The sequence below is a fragment of the Natator depressus genome, chromosome 4 (genome assembly GCF_965152275.1).
Source record: "Natator depressus isolate rNatDep1 chromosome 4, rNatDep2.hap1, whole genome shotgun sequence".
NCBI lineage: Eukaryota > Metazoa > Chordata > Testudines > Cheloniidae > Natator > Natator depressus.
This window is the reverse complement of record NC_134237.1, coordinates 2,962,084-2,982,094: the sequence shown is the minus strand read 5'-3', so window position 1 is coordinate 2,982,094 and position 20,011 is coordinate 2,962,084. Positions and strand designations below refer to the sequence as shown.

Genomic DNA, 20,011 nt, shown 5'->3' with positions numbered 1-20,011 from the left:
ATTATTCTGGTGGCTGTAAGTCGATCTAACATAGGTCGACTTAAGATTGTAGTGTAGACATGCCCTTACTCTCATAAGCACTCCTGTGGAAGTCAATGGAACTGCTCAGGTGAATAAAGTTCAGAATATGCAAAAGCGTTCCCAAGACTGGGGCCCATACCCCTCCTTATCTCCGTTTTCCCATCTGTGAAACTGCAGTGATAAATGTTACATACCTACCTTCCTGCCTCACAGGGCTGTTTGTGGCCTAGTGTCTGTGCAGTGGCTTAGGATGAAAACTGCTATGTAAGAACTCACTATTAGCAAAACTAATGTATGTACTGTCAGAATCACTTCTCTATGGGAAAGCAAGAAGTATGCATGGAGGGAAAGGATGTAGGACTGATTATTGTTGTAGTACAAGAGTACACTCTAAAAGTATTTTCTCATATTCCTTATTTATAACCACTAATGTGAATGTAAAAAAAATCAATCTAGACTTTAGCCTTAATTCCTTGACGCTTTGAACACTCGTAACTTAAATAGCAAAGCAACTTTCATTCAGCCTGTGTAAAAATATGTGTGTGTGGGTGTGTATATGTACTTGTGAGGACTGGTAGAACCTCATGGGAAATTACCTGTCAGGTGTGATGGTAGTGGATCGCATGAGACGTAGATAGCCTTACAGGTAGTGGTGGGAAGGAATTGGTGGTTGTGGTACATGTGGGTACCAGAGACATAGGAAAAGGTAGAAGAGAGGTCCCGGAGGCCAAATTTAGGCTGCAAGGTAAGAGATTAAAGTCCCGGATCTCCATGGTAGCGTCCTCTGAAATGCCTCCTCAGTAGAGAAATAATTCAATACCCTTGTGCTGACACATGCTGTTCTGTCTCTAGCAACACGGTAGGCTTATAAGAGTAGTTATAGATGCTCAAATAAGGGTTCATGGCTCTCCTAGGAGGCAGATGTTGTAGAATGAGCGCTGTGGTGATGCGCCCGCCATCCGTCTCTGCCTTGTTTTCGCAGTGACTCTATCACCTTTGAGAAGGCGTACTGTGAGTACAGGTTGAACAGAATTGAAAATGCCCTGAAGACCATTCAGAGTGCCAGCCAGCAGACAGACAAACTGAAGGAGCTGCATGGACAAGTGGTAATTACTGCTTTGGAAACTCTGTCTATCATTCATGAGCCCTGTGCTTTGTGAAGGTGGAAAAAGTCAGAGAGAAACTTTTCTCCCCCTCAGCTGTGATTTAATAAATGGTTATGTTCTGGGCGAAAACCCCAGTGAAATCAGTGACAAAACTCCCACTGACTTCAGTGGGGCCTAGGATTTTACCCTCTCTTCTAGTTAGCCGGGGTCTCCCAAACTGTCAGATAGCACCACCCTTTCACTTGTTGGCTCACTAATCTTCCCCCACTTCCTTCCATTTCAGCTCCTAATAAATCACATTCCTCTGTTCCGGAAATCAGGGTGGTTTGCTGGACGCCACTGAACCAAAATGTGCCTGTGCAGCCATACAGTTGGCCACCTTCCTTCTCCCCAGGGCTAGAATGAAGTGATTTGCTTGATTTCCATCAGCCAGGGAAGTGGGCGGTCCTGAGGCGAGTGCTTTACTTCTCACTCTGTGAGCGCTTGGTTTAGGATCTAGTCCTGCACATGCTTCATGCATATAGCTCTGACATCAGGAGCAGCTGTGTGTGAAGCAACACAAGGATGGACTACCTTGGAGCATCAGGATTGAAAAGAGGAAGAGAAAAGGCTTTTCCTCCTCCTTTTGTTTCCATAGTTGATTAGAATAATCCCAACATGTGGAAGAAACAGTTGTTTGCTGTAAACAGTGCTTGAAAGATGGTCATTTAATTTGCTCCCTAGAGAGCTAAAGCCTGCTGTGAGGAGGCTGGCAGAGACCATAATGGACTCTATTTTCTCGAGTAAATTCTGAATTAGACTTTACAGCACTTGTTCGGGTGTCTCTAGTTGTGGATGCCGATGTGCAGGGCAATGTCTCTCTTTTCAGTTGTACAGGTTGGAGCGCTATGATGACTGCTTAGCTGTGTATCGGGATCTCATCCGGAACTCCCAAGACGACTACGAAGAAGAAAGGAAAACCAACCTTTCTGCAGTGGTTGCAGCACAGAGCACATGGGAGAAAGTGGAGCCAGTGAGTTTGTGTGCATGCACGCACACGTGGGAGAGATTGTTCCCCCTTCCACCCTCTCTCTGCTGAACCTTGCCTGTGTTAGAACACTTCTGAAGATGAATTGCATGGCTCATAGATGGCAGAGGCAGGAAGAGGACATTCGAGAACCTAAATCATTAACAGAAAATAGGAGAACTCAGCTAATACACACACAAAATGGCAGGTTTCAGAGTAGCAGCCGTGTTAGTCTGTATTCGCAAAAAGAAAAGGAGTACTTGTGGCACCTTAGAGACTAACCAATTTATTAGAGCATAAGCTTTTGTGAGCTACAGCTCACTTCATCGGATGCATTCAGAGGAAAATACAGTGAGGAGATTTATATACACACAGAACATGAAAAAATGGGTGTTTATCGTGCACACTGTAAGGAGAGTGATCACTTAAGATGAGCTATTGCCAGCAGGGTGGGGGGGGGAAAAACCTTTTGTAGTGATAATCAAGGTGGGCCATTTCCAGCAGTTAACAAGAACGTCTGAGGAACAGTGGGGGGGGGGGGGGGGGGATAAACAAGGGGAAATAGTTTTACTTTGTGTAATGACCCATCCACTCCCAGTCTCTATTCAAGCCTAAGTTAATTGTATCCAATTTGCAAATTAATTCTAATTCAGCAGTCTCTCGCTGGAGTCTGTTTTTGAAGTTTTTTTGTTGAAGAATAGCCACTTTTAGGTTAGAAATCGAGTAACCAGAGAGATTGAAGTGTTCTCAGACTGGTTTATGAATGTTATAATTCTTGACGTCTGATTTGTGTCCATTCTTTTACGTAGAGACTGTCCAGTTTGACCAATGCACGTGGCAGAGGGGCATTGCTGGCACATGATGGCATATATCACATTGGTAGATGGGCAGGTGAACAAGCCTCTGATAGCGTGGCTGATGTGATTAGGCCCTGTGATGGTGTCCCCTGAATAGATATGTGGACACAGTTGGCAACGGGCTTTGTTGCAAGGATAGGTTCCTGGGTTAGTGGTTCTGTTGTGTGGTATGTGGTTGTTGGTGAGTATTTGCTTCAGGTTGGGGGGCTGTCTGTAGGCAAGGACTGGCCTGTCTCCCAAGATCTGAGAGTGATGGGTCATCCTTCAGGATAGGTTGTAGATCCTTGATGATGTGTTGGAGAGGTTTTAGTTGGGCCACCTGCTGAAGTGCAGAAACAGATTGACAGAGCCAGAAGAGTTCCCAGAAGTCACCTACTACAGGACAGGCCCAACAAAGAAAATAACAGAACGCCACTAGCCATCACCTTCAGCCCCCAACTAAAACCTCTCCAACGCATCATCAAGTGAGGGTGATGGTGGTTTCTCCAAACTGGAGGCCTCCTATCCAACAGGAGCGCATCCAGAGTGACCTCTGGAAGTGTCAGAGGTCACTCTTGTGGTTTATCCATGCAGTCAGTGTCCCTTAATGCACGAGTGCATGACGTACTTCAAGTTTCTAGTTTGGGAATGTGGACATTTATTGCTAATGAGTCATCTGTCATGTTGCTTACCAGTGTCTTTTCTATTGGATACCCCAGCACGTCGTGAAGTATAATTTAATGTAAACTACAGTTAACAAAAGTGCCTTTTGCAATTGGCACTATCTATATATGTCATTAGTGTTCATGCACATATTACCACACTTGTGCAATCTGGTAATTTACAGTGGGTCTCCAAGACCGTGCAAACCAGCAAGATTCCACTGAATGTGAATGGATGTAAGCCCCAGGTCCTGCAAAGCCTACTTAAATCCAGTAGAACATTGCTAATCTGCACTAGTGACTGGGAAGAGCCATTGCAAGTGTAAAGCTCAATGGTTAGGCACATTAAATAAGTTTTTAAATATTTAAGACTGCAGCTTGTCTTCGAAATTCTCCAGGGCTACAGTTTCTGCCAATTCTCTCTGTGCTTAAACAGCCTGGACAGCTCCCCTGAGGTCTAATCTGATTTTCTCTAATTCCTAAGAACAGGACTGCTCTACAGCTAGGAGTTGGATAGCTCCATTGCAGATTCCCCCTTGGCTTTGTCCTGCAGCGTAAAGGGAAGACCATTCATGCCGTGGCTTTTTAGACAGCACATATCCTCTCAAGATCACCTTCGCATGTGGATTTCATAATGAATCTCTGTTGTATATTAATCTAAGAAGTTGGCATGTTTGCTAAAAGCTATGATTTGTGTCTGTAGTAATCCTATAAAAGTGGCTTTAAACAAATCTGTTTAGATTCTAATCCAAAATTAGGCTGTATTTAATTTCTTTCAAGCATTTAACCCAATCCTTTCACTCCATGTCAGGAAGATCTGGGCCTCCAAGAAGCTACCTATGAGCTGTGTTATAATGCTGCATGTGCATTGATTGGTCAAGGCAGGCTGAATGAGGCAATGAAAAACCTACAGAAAGCAGAAGGTAAAAACACAGGGGGGTTATAGATCTCTCTGTCACTCATTCTTTGTAAACACATTTAAAGAGAGAACAAGGATTTGATTCCGGATTGAAAATGGGATTGGACAACCGTAGGGTTCTTCTATTACAGTTTCCATAGCTTGTTTGCCAAGACTGGTTGGGACATAGTAGCACTTAACTATTATGTCAGTAATTTTTAACTATTGTAGATCAAACTGTTTTCTTATCTACAATTCCCATGTAGTCCATAGTTTTTCAATCTGTAGCTCTCAGCTTGCTTTCCAGCTATGCATAGTTTATTGTTTTGCTGTCATTTTACAATAGTAAACGGTATATAACATCTCAGTCTTCTCTCCCAATTGGTGTTTAATTCTCAAGTGCAATTTGGTATCTGCTTATAACTTTGACAGTGCAATCTCTTCACGTTAGCAGAAGTTTTAAAAGCCCTATTTAGTTGTTGTTTTATGAGTGTACTGAAGACTGTAGAGTGCCGTAATGTTCTGAGTTGGGGGTTGCCCTATCAAGTGTACTAACTTTGATTTTTCACATTCAGAAAGACCATTTTTATTATTGTTATATTTCAGTCTGTTCAATAAGATGTGTAGGAAGGAGAATAAACGATTAAAGTAGAAGTTGATAGTAGCGAAGAGGAACCAAGTTACAGGCCTTTCAGATTAGGTTTAACATCGACAGCTGCAAAACTGAAAAGCTTGATCTCCCTTATATCCTCTTATTAAGCTGACTAAATATGTTATAAGTGGAGCTGGCAATGCCATCAGTACTTAAAGCTACCCAACACTTGCCATTGTAAGGCCCTGTTTTCAGATGCTTATAACTTTGCCAGACTATAGTCATTCAGAAGTTTTCCAGGCCAGGTGCTTGCCTCAGGCCTGACATTTTTGGAAAACCTCAGCATAAATAGTTCAGCCATTTCCAAGAAGGGGTGTAAGAAACAATACCTTAGTTTGCCCATGTTAAAAACCAAACAAACAATGCTTACAGCAGTTTCACTGAGAAGTTCTAGCCCAAGTGACAGAGCAAGTACTCAGTATTTGGCAAAGGGGTTGCCCTGGTGTCATGGATGTGCCTTTTGTCATCACAGGCTATACGTCTCTGAAAATCTCAATTCTCAAATACTAGAGGTTTGTTAGTTTTACAGCTAAATTTGTTGAAGATTCTGTCTGTGTGCAACCAGATGAGGAAGGGGGCTGAGTTAAGCTTGCACAGGCAACCTTAATTCTGGCCTTTCCTGACTTTGGAGTGCTTGACTTTGCAAACTTAATGTACTTCTAACATAATTTTTTGGTTCAATATCTAATCTAAATGTTACTGTGGAATCAGGAGTGCTAGTTGTGTACATTCCTATTTAGTAATTTTGCTTTTTTGTGATCTAATTGTGGAACATAATGCGAACCCTTCAGGTGTGTGTGCTGTCGGATACCATGGTAATAAATAACATAGTTCAGTCTTGACCTTAGTTACAGTTGTGTGGAGCTAGACGAGCTGCAGGCCATTCTTAGTGGATGTTCTTTCTACTGTTAGTTAATCCAGGCGCTGAGACAATAATCTTTAGGAAAACACAGAGCTTCACTGCTTTTATCACACTGCAAAACTGCTTACTGAGCAGTAGGTGAGAGAGAAGAGAGAAGACTCAAGGAATAAAAGTGGGGATGAAAACCAGAAGGACCTAGTGAGGCAGTATTGCACAAAGGAGAGTGACAAAATCTACATCAGTCTTTTAAGTCTGGGTAAGGTCATATGAGTAACAAGTAGTTATGGTGGAGAGAGCTCTTTCATGAAAGATCATAAAGTATTTTTAAAGAAAATGAACAGGGGAAGGAGAGAAACAAGTAAAAAAACAGGTTTCAGAGTAGCAGCTGTTAGTCTGTATTCGCAAAAAGAAAAGGAGTACTTGTGACACTTTAGAGACTAACAAATTTATTTGAGCATAAGCTTTTGTGAGCTCCAGCTCACTTCATCCACTGAATGCATCCGATGAAGTGAGCTGTAGCTCACGAAAGCTTATGCTCAAATAAATTTGTTAGTCTCTAAGTAAAAAAACGTGAGTACTCAAAAAGAATTCTGGAGGAGCAATGTCTCCGGCATTCTTGACTTTTTAAAAAATTTCACTGTAGACTGTATTTCTCTCCCACACACACCCAGTCATTTCCTTACTTTCTTGCATTAAAAAGTACTTGTGAAACTTTGTAGAAGCCTCACTTATTATTCACAATGGGCACATGATATAAACAAACATTCCTGCCATCGTCTTGTTCTGTGCTTTCCTCTAGGTAAGAATTAACCCTTTCTAAATTTGTCTTTCAAATTATTTTCTCTAGATCTGTGTCGCCAGTCGCTTTCGGAAGACTCTGTAAGTTGTTGCTGTTACTCTGAATAATGTGCCTTTTACACCAAAGCATTTCAAAGCAGTGCCCCAGGGATTAGCCATGTGATCACTTATTAAATTGCTATGCAATATCATACCCAGCAAGAGTCACCCGTCTGCCTAATTTCATGTTCCCAATACCACTCCTGAGGTGTGAGCTATCCTTCTGCCTGTTGCTAAAATTTAAATTCTTGGGGCCTGACTGTCTCCTGCCGTGCCCCTTCTGCAGTCCCTTAATCAGTGCAATGTGTGTGTACTCCTACCACATTAGAGGCGTGGGTACGCCCACTGAAGAGGTGTTGAGGCTGCGTGAATCAGGCCCACAATTTGTGATTCATATCCAGCACACTTTGACATGACTGTAGGGTGGAAGCAGACCGCACACACGTGGGTTGGGAGGGTAATTTCTGTTGTTAAAAGTAGCTCTGCCTTTTGCGCCTATTTTCTGGTTTATGGCGTGAATGTGTGTAACGGTATCTTTTGAAGATATGCTCTTCTAGTGGTGGGGATTGTGACTGATGGTTTTGCCCAAGATCGACTGAAAAAGGAACAGGTCCTCTGCGAAACGCTGAAGCCAGGGAGCACACAAAGGGAGAGGCTTCATTTTGTTTTGTCTGGATTTTCCTTCAGGATGTGACTGAGGAAGACATTGAGGCTGAGTTGGCCATTATTCATGGTCAGATGGCGTATATCATGCAACTACAGGGACGTACAGAGGATGCTCTCCAGCTTTACAATCAGATCATCAAATTAAAGTAAGTGCTTCATTCAAACAAGCTCTCATCCTTCCACATGTGACAAGGCTGCTGTCTAATAGCTGTGCCTTTCATTCTCATTTGTTGTCTGCAGGCCGACAGACGTGGGATTGATTGCTGTCATTGCAAATAACATCATCACTATTAATAAGGTATAGAATTTGCCCATCCTCTTTCTAAAGCATTTTTGCAAAGAAATGAGCATGAACTCAGAACTCACCACATGCAGAGCTCCCATTGGCTTTGAGGGGGGTTCTGCGTGCAGAGAGATTGGAGAGTTGCATCTCTCTTCGAACTAAGTCCTTACTTTCAAGTGGAAGCACTCTAGCATGAAAGTTCTATTTACAGTGTTGCTGTTTGTGCTGTTACACTGGTATTTCCATTATATTTTTATCCTTATAGGCCCCAGTCCTGCAAAAATAGATTGCAAAATGATCTTGCACATAGATAAATTCACCAAAATGAGTCCCACTGGAGCCAGTCACACTGCTTGCATGACTAGAGTTACATGTGTGGCTAGGAATTTGCAGGATCTGGGTCTTAGAAGCCTGGAGCTTCCAGACTAAGGGTGTGTGTGAGAGAGAGAGAATTTTTTTCAGGTACAGGATTCAGGGAGTTGGGAAGATTCTGGATTTAGGTGTGCTGTGCTTGTGCTTCTGTAACTTCTAAAGTGCATCATGCAAGCTGTTAGTGCATATTGTGGACATGAGGCTTTTGTGCTGTCTTCAAAACCTGGTGGATGACTTCAGTGAAATTTACATCAAGTGCACAGCCACAGCAGTATTTTTATGTGTGAAAACTACAAATAGCATAACGGAGGAGTCATTTCTTATCTAGTCTCACTCTACTTCTGCACTATTGTCATGAGCATTGCAAGCATTGGGCTCAAGATCCTGAAATATTTGCAGAGCCTCAAGAAGAACCGAATGAATAGGGAGCATGACGGTTTCATGGAGGACAGATTGCTGTGGGACACACAGAGAACCAATTCGAGGTTGGTGGTGTGGTGGTCTCAGAGTGGCTTCGGATAGTGGGGCACTGATTCTCGGACCAAGAAACAAGCACGGGCTGGTGGTATCGCATTGTAATGCAGGGTTGGGATGAAGAGCTGTGGCTGCAGAACTTCCAGATGCACAATGCCAGATTTCTGGATCTGTGCACTGAGCTCATTCCAGCCCTCCGTTGCAGGGACACCAAAAGGAAAGCTGCACTGACAACGGAGAAGCAAGTAGCGATTGCACTGCGGAAACTTGTAACACCAGATCGCTACTGGTCACTCGGGAATAATTTGGAGTCAGGAAATGCATGCTGAGGGTCGTTGTGATGCAAGCATGCAGGGCCATTATTCACCTCCTGCTATGCAGGACTGTGACTCTAGGCAATGCGCAGGACATGGTTGATGGATTTGCAGCAGTGAGGTTCCTGAATTGCAGTGGGGCGATAGACAACACCCATGTACCCATTTTGGCACAAGCCCACGTTCATAGAATCATAGAATATCAGGGTTGGAAGGGACCTCAGGAGGTCATCTAGTCCATCCCCCTGCTCAAAGCAGGACCGATCCCCGACTAAATCATCCCAGCCAGGGCTTTCTCAAGCCTGACCTTAAAAACTTCTAGGGAAGGAGATTCCACCACCTCCCTAGGTAACACATTCCAGTGTTTCACCACCCTCCTAGTGAAAAAGTTTTTCCTAATATCCAACCTAAATCTCCCCCACTGCAACTTGAGACCATTACTTCTTGTTCTGTCATCTGCTACCACTGAGAACAGTCTAGAGCCATCCTCTTTGGAACCCCCTTTCAGGTAGTTGAAAGCAGCTATCAAATCCCCCCTCATTCTTCTCTTCCGTGGACTAAACATCCCCAGTTCCCTCAGCCTCTCCTCATAAGTCATGTGTTCCAGTTCCCTAATAATTTTTGTTGCCCTCTGCTGGACTCTTTCCAATTTTTCCACATCCTTCTTGTAGTGTGGGGCCCAAAACTGGACACAGTACTCCAGATGAGGCCTCACCAATGTCGAATAGAGGGGAACGATCACGTCCCTTGATCTGTGGGCAATGCCCCTACTTATACATCCCAAAATGCCATTGGCCTTCTTGGCAACAAGGACACACTGTTGACTCATATCCAACTTCTCGTCCACTGTAACCCCTAGGTCCTTTTCTGCAGAACTGCTGCCCAGCCATTCGGTCCCTAGTCTGTAGCGGTGCATTGGATTCTTCCATCCTAAGTGCAGGACTCTGCACTTGTCCTTGTTGAACCTCATCAGATTTCTTTTGGCCCAATCCTCCAATTTGTCTAGGGCCCTCTGTATCCTATCCCTACCCTCCAGCGTATCTACCTCTCCTCCCAGTTTAGTGTCATCTGCAAACTTGCTGAGGGTGCAATCCACACCATCCTCCAGATCATTTATGAAGATATTGAACAAAACTGGCCCCAGGACCGACCCCTGGGGCACTCCACTTGATACCGGCTGCCAACTAGACATGGAGCCATTGATCACTACCCGTTGAGCCCGACAATCTAGGCAGCTTTCTGTCCACCTTATAGTCCATTCATCCAGCCCATACTTCTTTAACTTGCTGGCAAGAATACTGTGGGAGACTGTGTCAAAAGCTTTGCTAAAGTCAAGGAACAACACGTCCACTGCTTTCCCTTCATCCACAGAACCAGTTATCTCGTCATAGAAGGCAATTAGATTAGTCAGGCATGACTTGCCCTTGGTGAATCCATGCTGACTGTTCCTGATCACTTTCCTCTCCTCTAAGTGCTTCAGAATTGATTCCTTGAGGACCTGCTCCATGATTTTTCCAGGGACTGAGGTGAGGCTGACTAGCGTCTAGTTCCCCAGATCCTCCTCCTTCCCTTTTTTAAAGATGGGCACTACATTAGCCTTTTTCCAGTCATCTGAGACCTCCCCCGATCGCCATGAGTTTTCAGAGATAATGGCCAATGGCTCTGCAATCACATCCGCCAACTCCTTTAGCACTCTCGGATGCAACGCATCTGGCCCCATGGACTTGTGCTCATCCAGCTTTTCTAAATAGTCCCAAACCACTTCTTTCTCCACAGAGGGCTGGTCACCTTCTCCCCATGCTGTGCTGCCCAGTGCAGTAGTCTGGGAGCTGACCTTGTTCGTGAAGACAGAGGCAAAAAAAGCATTGAGTACGTTAGCTTTTTCCACATCCTCTGTCACTAGGTTGTCTCCCTCATTCAGTAAGGGGCCCACACTTTCCTTGACTTTCTTCTTGTTGCTAACATACCTGAAGAAACCCTTCTTGTTACTCTTAACATCTCTTGCTAGCTGCAACTCCAGGTGTGATTTGGCCTTCCTGATTTCACTCCTGCAAGCCCGAGCAATATTTTTATACTCATCCCTGGTCATTTGTCCAATCTTCCACTTCTTGTAAGCTTCTTTTTTGTATTTAAGAGCAGCAAGGATTTCACTGTTAAGCCAAGCTGGTCGCCTGCCATATTTACTATTCTTTCTACATGTCGGGATGGTTTGTCCCTGTAACCTCAATAAGGATTCTTTAAAATACAGCCAGCTCTCCTGGACTCCTTTCCCCCTCATGTTATTCTCCCAGGGGATCTTGCCCATCAGTTCCCTGAGGGAGTCAAAGTCTGCTTTTCTGAAGTCCAGGGTCTGTATTCTGCTGCTCTCCTTTCTTCCTTGTGTTAGGATCCTGAACTCGACCATTTCATGGTCACTGCCTCCCAGGTTCCCATCTACTTTTGCTTCCCCTACTAATTCTTCCCGGTTTCTGAGCAGCAGGTCAAGAAGAGCTCTGCCCCTAGTTGGTTCCTCCAGCACTTGCACCAGGAAATTGTCCCCTACATTTTCCAAAAACTTCCTGGATTGCCTGTGCACCGCTGTATTGCTCTCCCAGCAGATATCAGGGTGATTGAAGTCTCCCATGAGAACCAGGGCCTGCAGTCTAGTAACTTCTGCGAGTTGCCGGAAGAAAGCCTCGTCCACATCATCCCCCTGGTCCGGTGGTCTATACTAGACTCCCACCACGACATCACCCTTGTTGCTCACACTTCTAAACTTAATCCAGAGACTCTCAGGTTTTTCTGCAGTTTCATACTTGAGCAGTCATACTGCTCTCTTACATACAGTGCAACTCCCCCACCTTTTCTGCCCTGTCTGTCCTTCCTGAACAGCTTATATCCATCCTTGACAGTACTCCAGTCATGTGAGTTATCCCACCAGGTCTCTGTTATTCCAATCACATCATAATTCCTTGACTGTGCCAGGACTTCCAGTTCTCCCTGCTTGCTTCCCAGGCTTCGTGCATTTGTATATAGGCACTTGAGGTAACCTGCTGATCGCCCCTCTTTCTCAGTATGAGGCAGGAGCCCTCCCCTCTCACACGCTCCTGCTCGTGCCTCCTCCTGGTATCCTACTTCCCCACTTACCTCAGGGCTTTGGTCTCCTTCCCCTGGTGAACCTAGTTTAAAGCTCTCCTCACTAGGTTAGCCAGCCTGCTTGCGAAGATGCTCTTCCCTCTCTTGGTTAGGTGGAGCCCGTCTCTGCCTAGCACTCCTCCTTCTTGGAACACCATCTCATGGTCAAAGAATCCAAAGCCTTCTCTCTGACACCACCTGCGTAGCCATTCGTTGACTTCCACGATTCGACGGTCTCTACGCAGGTGGATTTTTTCCTTCCATGGGGAGGATGGACGAGAACACCACTGGCACCTCAAACCTCTTCCCAGAGCCACGTAGTCCACAGTGATCCGCTCAAGGTCATTCTTGGCAGTATCATTGGTGCCCACGTGAAGAAGCAGGAAGGGGTAGCGATCTGAGGGCTTGATGAGTCTCAGCAATCTCTCCGTCACATCGCGAATCTTAGCTCCTGGCAAGCAGCAGACTTCTCGGTTTTCCCGGTCGGGGCGGCAGATAGATGACTCAGTCCCCCTGAGGAGAGAGTCCCCGACCACCATCACCTGCCTCCTTCTCTTGGGAGCGGTGGTCGTGGAACCCCCAACCCTAGGACAGTGCATCCCATGCCTTCCAATCGGCGGAGTCTCTTTCTGCTCCCTTCCCTCAGACGTATCATCTGGTCCACTCTCCACATTAGTACCTGTGGAGAGAACATGAAAACGGTTATTTACCTGTATCTGCCCTGCTGGTACATGGACGTTCCCCTTTTTTCTTCTGGAGGTCACATGATGCCAAATTTCTTCACCGTCCTTCTGTCCCCGCTGCGCAGCCTGCTCTGAATCTTCAGAACCTTGTGCCTGTAGAAGCCTATCCTGACATCCGTCCAGGAAATCTTCAGTTTCTCTTATGCAACGCAGGGTCGATACCTGTTGCTCCAGACCTTGAACCTTCTCTTCCAGTATGGAGACCAGCTTGCACTTTGTACAGACAAAGTCGCATCTGTCCTGTGGAAGAAAGACAAACATAGCACATCCAGTGCAGGTCACAACAGCTGAACACCCCCCATCCATATTACCTTCCTTCTACGAGCTTCTTCAGGAGTTGTAGTACTTAGAGAATCCGGCAAGATATAAGCCTCAGTGGGCTCTCCCTAGGCGAACTCCCAGGCAATCTCCTTTTGTTAGCTGCTCTGCTGTTCGCTGCTCAGCTGGTTCGCAGCCACTGAGTACATCATAAGAAAGGGTTACTTTTCTATGGTTATGGAAGCATTGGTGGATCACTGGGGATGCTTCACTGACATCACTGTTGGCTGGTCAGGGAAGATGCGTGACACTTGTATCTTTAAGAACACAGGACTGTTCAGAAAACCACAAGCAGGGACTTTTTCCTGGTAGATGGATTACCACAGGGAATGTTGAGATACCACTCATGATCCTGGGCGACCCAGCCTCCCCCTTACTCTCCTGGCCGATGAAGCTGTACGCTGGCCACCTTGACAGCACCAAGGAATGGTTCAATTCCCTGCTCGGCAGGTGCAGAATGACGGAATGATTGATTGAAGGGCAGCTGGTTGTATTTACTCACAAGATTGGATCTCAGTGAGAAAAATACCCCAATGGTTATAGCTGCCAGCTGTGTCCTGCATGATATATATGAAGCAAAGAGGGAAACGTTTTTGCGGGGGTGGATGGTGGAGGTGGAGTGGCTGTTTGCTGAGTTTGAACAGCCGGCTACAAGGGCTATTAAAAGAGCTCAACATGGAGCTATGCAGTTCAACGAGATTTTGAAAGACCATTTTAATAGTGAGCGAGAGTAGTGAGTGGTGGTGTGCTCCTGTGGCCTAGTAGGAATCCTGTGGTGATTGCTGTAACGTTGTCAGTCTACCTATGAATTTTAATTGTGACTGAATCCGAGTTGTGTGACATTATGCAGTAACAGGAAATTGATGGGTTTCAGAATTGCTGAGCATTCTGCTGCATGTATTGTGAAATAATTATGTTCAAAATAATTTTATTCTGTAACAAAATTCAGTGCAACCCCATCCCCATGCAATTTTAAAACAAATACTTTAAAAACCTAATAAAAACGTGATAAATTAAGAGCACAGAACTTTTGAAGGGAAAAGAACATGCACATCCATTTCAGCTACACGTACACCAACGGTGGCTTTCAAAGGCCTGGGTCTGTGACGTTGCAGTTGTCTTCAGTGTCCCCCAGGGCGGAGTGGTAGGGGTAGTGCAGTGACCCCGATGCCATGTGGAATGTTAGGGGGAGATTAATGGGAAGGTCCCGCTATTGAGTTTGCAATGGTCTGCAGAGGGAGGCAAGCTCGGGCTTGTTGAACCTGCAGGTCCAGCAGAGTCTGCAGCATCTGTGTTTGCTGTCTGAGAATCTCTCCATTATGTCTTGGTGCCTCTCCCTCTCCTTTTCCTGCTGGGACTCCTGGGCCTGTCTCCTCTCCACTCTTTCCTTCTCCAGGCTGTCCGCAATGTTCATCCTCCAGGCCCTGTGCTCGTGGTCCGATGCAGCGCTGGCTTGCAGGGTCTCATTGAACGTGTCATCCCGAGTCCTCTTCTTTCTCCTCCTTATCTGGCTTAGGTGTTCTGTGGGTGTGGGAGGGAGACCCTGAAGGCCACAGTGGCAGCAGCTGAAGATACAACACACAGCGGTACATTGTCAGCACATTCACTACAGAGAGCGAAACTACTGCTGCTGAACTCACTCCCCCTGCTCCCCTAACGTTGTAAGCTCTGCATTCTCGCTTGGGATTGGGATTGCTCGTGCATAGCCCCACTCGCAGCACCAGCCCTGGTGAGTATGGCCCACTGGGGTTGGGGAAATGCGGAGGGAATTGCTCACTGGCATGATTCTCTTGGCACAGGGCAATGGCACTGAGCACTGGCACCATTTCCTACAGGCAGGGGTGATTTTAGCTGATCTCTCACTCGTGAGTGTAACAAAGGCAGAGAGAGCAAAGCTGCTGCTAGGGTCCCAAAGCCACCAGGGTTCATATGCTGCTAACCTGTGCACTCCAATGTCGCCTGCTGAAGTTATCACTGACTGGCATGGGAAAGTGTCCCACCGCGGCGGAAGAAATAAGGCTGCCTTCTCTAGAAACCTTCAGCAGGGGAGTGCAGACACCTCCATGAAAGTTTCATCGAGATTTTGATGGAGGATTCACGAGACATGCCGGTGCACATAAACAGACTGCTCCACTTGGCCCCCTTGGCCTAACGAGGGGAATGAAAAGCAGGTAGCAACTCTACCTCTCTTGGTTGTGCCACACCCTCTTCTAGCACCAGTAAAGTAATGAAAAGTCAACAGTTGTGTCCTGCCATTTTGGGGATGCCATCCCTGTAATGGAAAAGTTATCTACGCACCTACCTGAGGTGCCTTCCCCTGCATCAGGCTCACCTGTGCTCTGCTGGTGGAACTGGCTGGACGGCAGCGAAGTCAAAAACAGGTCCTGGCTCTCTGCGCAGGTGGATCCCACCGGTCACCTGACTCCATACTCCTCTTCCTCACTTTTCACAGCAGGGACCTGTGGCTCGGGGTCCTCAGAGGTAGCCATAGTGCTGTAGGGGGTGGTGGTGGGGTCTGAGGATGGCATGTAGCTCTTTGTAAAAGTGATAGGTCTGCGGCTCAGCCCCACATTGACTGTTGGCCTCACTGGCCTGCTTTCACATGGCACTGCTGTTGTCCCTGTCGTGCCCCTCCTCCTGCTTCCCCCAAGCAATCTGCTCGTAGATGTCCACGTTTCTGTGGCTGGATTGGAGCTGTGTCTGCGCAGCCTGTTCTCCCCATCAGCCCACGAGATCCAATATCTCCTGTCTGCTCCAGGCTGGAGTGTGCACTTGGCATGGTTAGTTGGGGAGCTCCACTCAACAGTGGAGAGCTGCTAAGTGTGCTCACCAAGCTGGGCAATGAGAAAAAGGAATTTCAAAAATTCGCCAGGCTTTATAGGGAAGGGGCTTCTGGTCTCCATGACCCCTGTGCAGTGGATCTCACAATGGTAACCAGTGTGGTCAGTGTGGAGCATTGCGGGACACCTGGTGGAGGACAGTTAGGGTCAATGTAACTAATGCAGAGTCTACCTTTTGCATTGCGTCGACTTAAGCACATCGACTGTGGGTCTCCCCTGCTTGGGGGGCAGAGGTGTTACTATGTCAGCGTAATGGGGTGCTTTCATTGGTGGGAGACCAATTTGAGTGTAGACACGTGCACAACTAGGTCAATGTAAACTGCCTTTTGTTGAGCTAAGCACGTAGTGTAGACCAGGCCTTAGTTACGTATCACAGCTCCAGTTTACACTTGGTTCACGTTTGGGAAATGTTCTTCACAGCCATAAGCACTAGAGGCCTGATTTCTTTTTAAGTGAAAACTCTGGAACGTGAGACACAGCCTCCAGGGGAAAGTATTGACTCGCTGAGCTCTCGCACACTGGCCCAGTTCAGCCCCTTCTAACGCTCTTCTCTGTATGTATCTCACAGGAAGTCATATAAATACCTAAATAATGCAACATTCCCAAAGGGTTGCCACTCTGGTTAATTTGTGTTTTTTATTGTCAAGTGAGTGAACTCTTCTTGTAATAAGAAACCAGTGAGAACTTCAAAGCCAGTCTTGCAAGAGAACAAACAAGCATAAACACTGATTGATGTGTATCAGCAGTTATCAAGGTCTTGTTTCTTTCACAGGAGGTGAGCCAGGCTTTGCTCTAGGAGGCAAATACTATTTCTATAAGTCAGGATTTGGCTAGTTACATACTTTTAATATGTTTTTATGGTGGAAAATAGCGAGGGGAGAATCAGAATATGTGGCCCAGAGGGAAGGGTGCTGACTTAGGAGACCCAGGTTCTGTCCCTGCTCTACCACAAACTCCTTTTGCAACCTAAGGCAAATCTGTGTGCCTCAGTTCCCCATCTATACGATTGGGATAACAATATGGTCTTACCTCACAGGGGTGTTGAGGATAAAGACGACAAAGGTTGTCAGGTGCTCAGGTAGCACCATAATGGAGGCTATATAGATACTTAACCACGCTATGCTCTCTTATCTTATTTCCCTCCCAGTCACCGTGCCTCGTCGGCTCCTCTCTCGTGTTTTTTATGCTGCCCAGTGCTGGCAAACAAGGCAGAAACACATGCCTGTGGGTGTTCATGGCACATTGTGCATGTGGTGTGGGGAGGGCTAGATAGCGATCACCATTTAATTAAGATAGTAGAACTTGGCTTGATCTTGGTTTTGTTTCCTACAGGACCAAAATGTCTTTGACTCAAAGAAAAAGGTGAAATTGACCAATGCAGAAGGCGTGGAGCACAAACTCTCCAAGAAACAGCTCCAGGCCATCGAATTCAACAAAGCTTTACTGGCTATGTACACCAATCAGGTAGAGAACTGTCCTGTGTCTGCTGGGTACAGATTTACAACCAGTCACAGGAGTTTAATTAAGCAGAAATGTAATCCAGTTGAGCTAGTTAAGTATCAGAGGGGTAGCCATGTTAGTCTGGATCTGCAGAAGCGGCAAAGAGTCCTGTGGCACCTTATAGACTGACAGACATATTGGAGCAACAGCTTTCGTGGGTGAATACCCACTTCATCGGAGGCATGTAGTGGAAATTTCCAGAGGCAGGTATAAATATGCAAGCAAGAATCAGGCTAGGGATAATGAGGTTAGTTCAATCAGGGAGGATGAGGCCCTCTTCTAGCAGTTGAGGTGTGAACACCAAGGGAGGAGAAACGGCTTTTGTAGTTGGCTAGCCAGTCACAGTCCTTGTTTCATCCTGTGCTGATGGTGTCAAATTTGCAAATGAATTGAAGCTCAGCAGTTTCTCTTTGAAGTCTGGTCCTGAAGTTTTTTTGCTGGAGGATGGCGACCTTTACATCTGCTATTGTGTGTCCAGCGAGGTTGAAGCGTTCTCCTACAGGTTTTTGTATATTGCCATTCCTAATATGTGAGGAATTGAGCTAGTTAGATTTCCATAGACTGTTCTTTCCCCCTCAAAATAGTCAGGATGTTATCCAGAGATGCTAGATTTTTCAGAAGTGCTCAGCACCCAGCAGCTCCTATTGAGAATAATCTTTTTGCTGAGGCCTTTTGATGATCTGGCCAATTCATTTAGGTGCCTAAATCGGAGATGAGCATTTAAAAAAAAAAAAGTCTGGCCCATAATGTTTAATACCTATCAGGGAAACGTCATGTGACTGTCCTGGTAAACGTATTGTTGGTTAAAATAGTATTGGCTGGGTATCTACAGGTTGAGAAGAAATTGTGCATTGCTATACATGAGGACATGTGCATACCGCTGTTCTTGTTAACAAGGACCAATAATATCCATTGCCAAAATGAAAACACAGGAATAATGGATTTGGTACTAATATCGGGTCCATGAAGCTCAGCGCTTTGGAGGCGTGAGCTTTGTAGAAGTCTAAATAACTAACAAAAAATACTGTCTGTTTTCTAGACCACAGAGACCTACCTGTACAGACACTTCATGGGCTTACACGCTGGCTGCTGATGGCAGCTTTCGGTGTGGTCCTGTAGTGAGGGAGATTCTGAGCCACTCTAGCAAGAAATAAATACCTGGAGCTGCATGTACACAGAAACTGAGATTTATCCTTTGTCTATTACAGTATCTGGTAGAAGAGGTGTGCTGGGCATTTTCACATGGTTCCCCTTCCATTTCCTGTAAAATCAGACTCCACTCCCGTGTGTGCGTCTAGCTCCTCCATCTTCCACACAGACATTCTGGTGGAAAAACAAGGGAGAACTTTTGGGAAGAATTCATATGATGGTGGCCTGCACAGTGCCTCACTTGGAGAGTCTCTTCCCAGATAATGTATTTATTATTGCAGTAGCACCTACAGGCTCTGATGCTGATTGAACTAGGCACTGGATGCACATAAGGCTGTCTCTGCCCCCACACTGCTTGCAGCCTGAGCGTCTAGGCAGATGTAACAAACTGGCAGGAGGAGCACAAGGGCGTAATGAGGTGGCTCTGGCCAGTGTAGTAACCAGCTGCCTGCCCACTGAGTGTTGCGTAGGAGAGATGTAGAGGAGTGCAGAGTGATGGCTGTAGTTATCACCCAAAGGCCCTGCCATGTGGGAGTCGTGGGTCAGAATCTCCTTGGGCCAGTGACTTTACCTGTTTCCACAGCCTCCCCTGCCACCACGTCCCATTCCCCACTGATGGCAGGCAGCGTCTGGCCCCACTAGCCCCTTCGCCCTGTTCTCTCTGTGGGGTTTGCACAGTTGCACTAACTATCCACTAATACTGAGGAAAACGTTCCATTGTGTCCCTTAGGCAGATCAGTGCCGCAAGCTGTCAGCAAGTTTACAGTCCCAGAACCCCGAGCACCTGCTGCCCGTGCTAATCCAGGCTGCCCAGCTCTGTCGAGAGAAGCAGCATGCGGGGGCAATTGAGCTCCTACAGGTGGGTGACTGATCTCCTCCTGCTGGCCAGGAGAGCGGAGCGCTGTTCCCTGCACTGGAACCTGACAGATGGAGTTGGTACAAGGGGCAATTAATAGTCCTGCAACACTGGGCACTGCAGAAGTGGATGTTAGCTCAACCACCCGCAGTGGTCATTGCGTTGTGTAATGGATGTGGCTTACGCAGGGCTCAGTAGTGAGGATGCAGTGACTGGTCTGTGGGGAGAGACATGGACACGCCCATGCTCTGATCATGAAGGGTGTGTTCTTTCTGTAAAGGGAGACCCCCATTTGGACATGACCCCCTTCACTATGGCGGTGGTGCCAGGGCTGCTTTTCCTTCCCACAGGGACATGGTGGGCGCTGGTGCCTGGGGCTGTGCTCCTCTGGAAGGCAGGACTTCACTTCTGGCCTCTCATCCCAAAGGGTGGTGGTGGCCACATTCCTTCTCCAGCCCTTCTCTGGCCTCATCTACATGCACAGGTTGCACTGGTTTACTTA

The 20,011-nt window shown here is 46.4% G+C and overlaps 1 protein-coding gene across 1 annotated transcript in view; it reads left to right on the top strand.

Moving 5' to 3' along the window:
- SRP72 (signal recognition particle 72) overlaps nt 1-20,011 on the top strand; it is a 47,929-nt gene that overhangs the window by 6,635 nt on the left and 21,283 nt on the right. The window contains exons 3-10 of the mRNA XM_074950270.1: nt 1,004-1,127; nt 1,996-2,139; nt 4,443-4,554; nt 6,891-6,922; nt 7,568-7,692; nt 7,787-7,844; nt 17,337-17,468; nt 19,384-19,512. Coding sequence (XP_074806371.1) covers nt 1,004-1,127; nt 1,996-2,139; nt 4,443-4,554; nt 6,891-6,922; nt 7,568-7,692; nt 7,787-7,844; nt 17,337-17,468; nt 19,384-19,512 — 856 coding nt within the window. The remainder of the gene's footprint in view (nt 1-1,003; nt 1,128-1,995; nt 2,140-4,442; nt 4,555-6,890; nt 6,923-7,567; nt 7,693-7,786; nt 7,845-17,336; nt 17,469-19,383; nt 19,513-20,011) is intronic.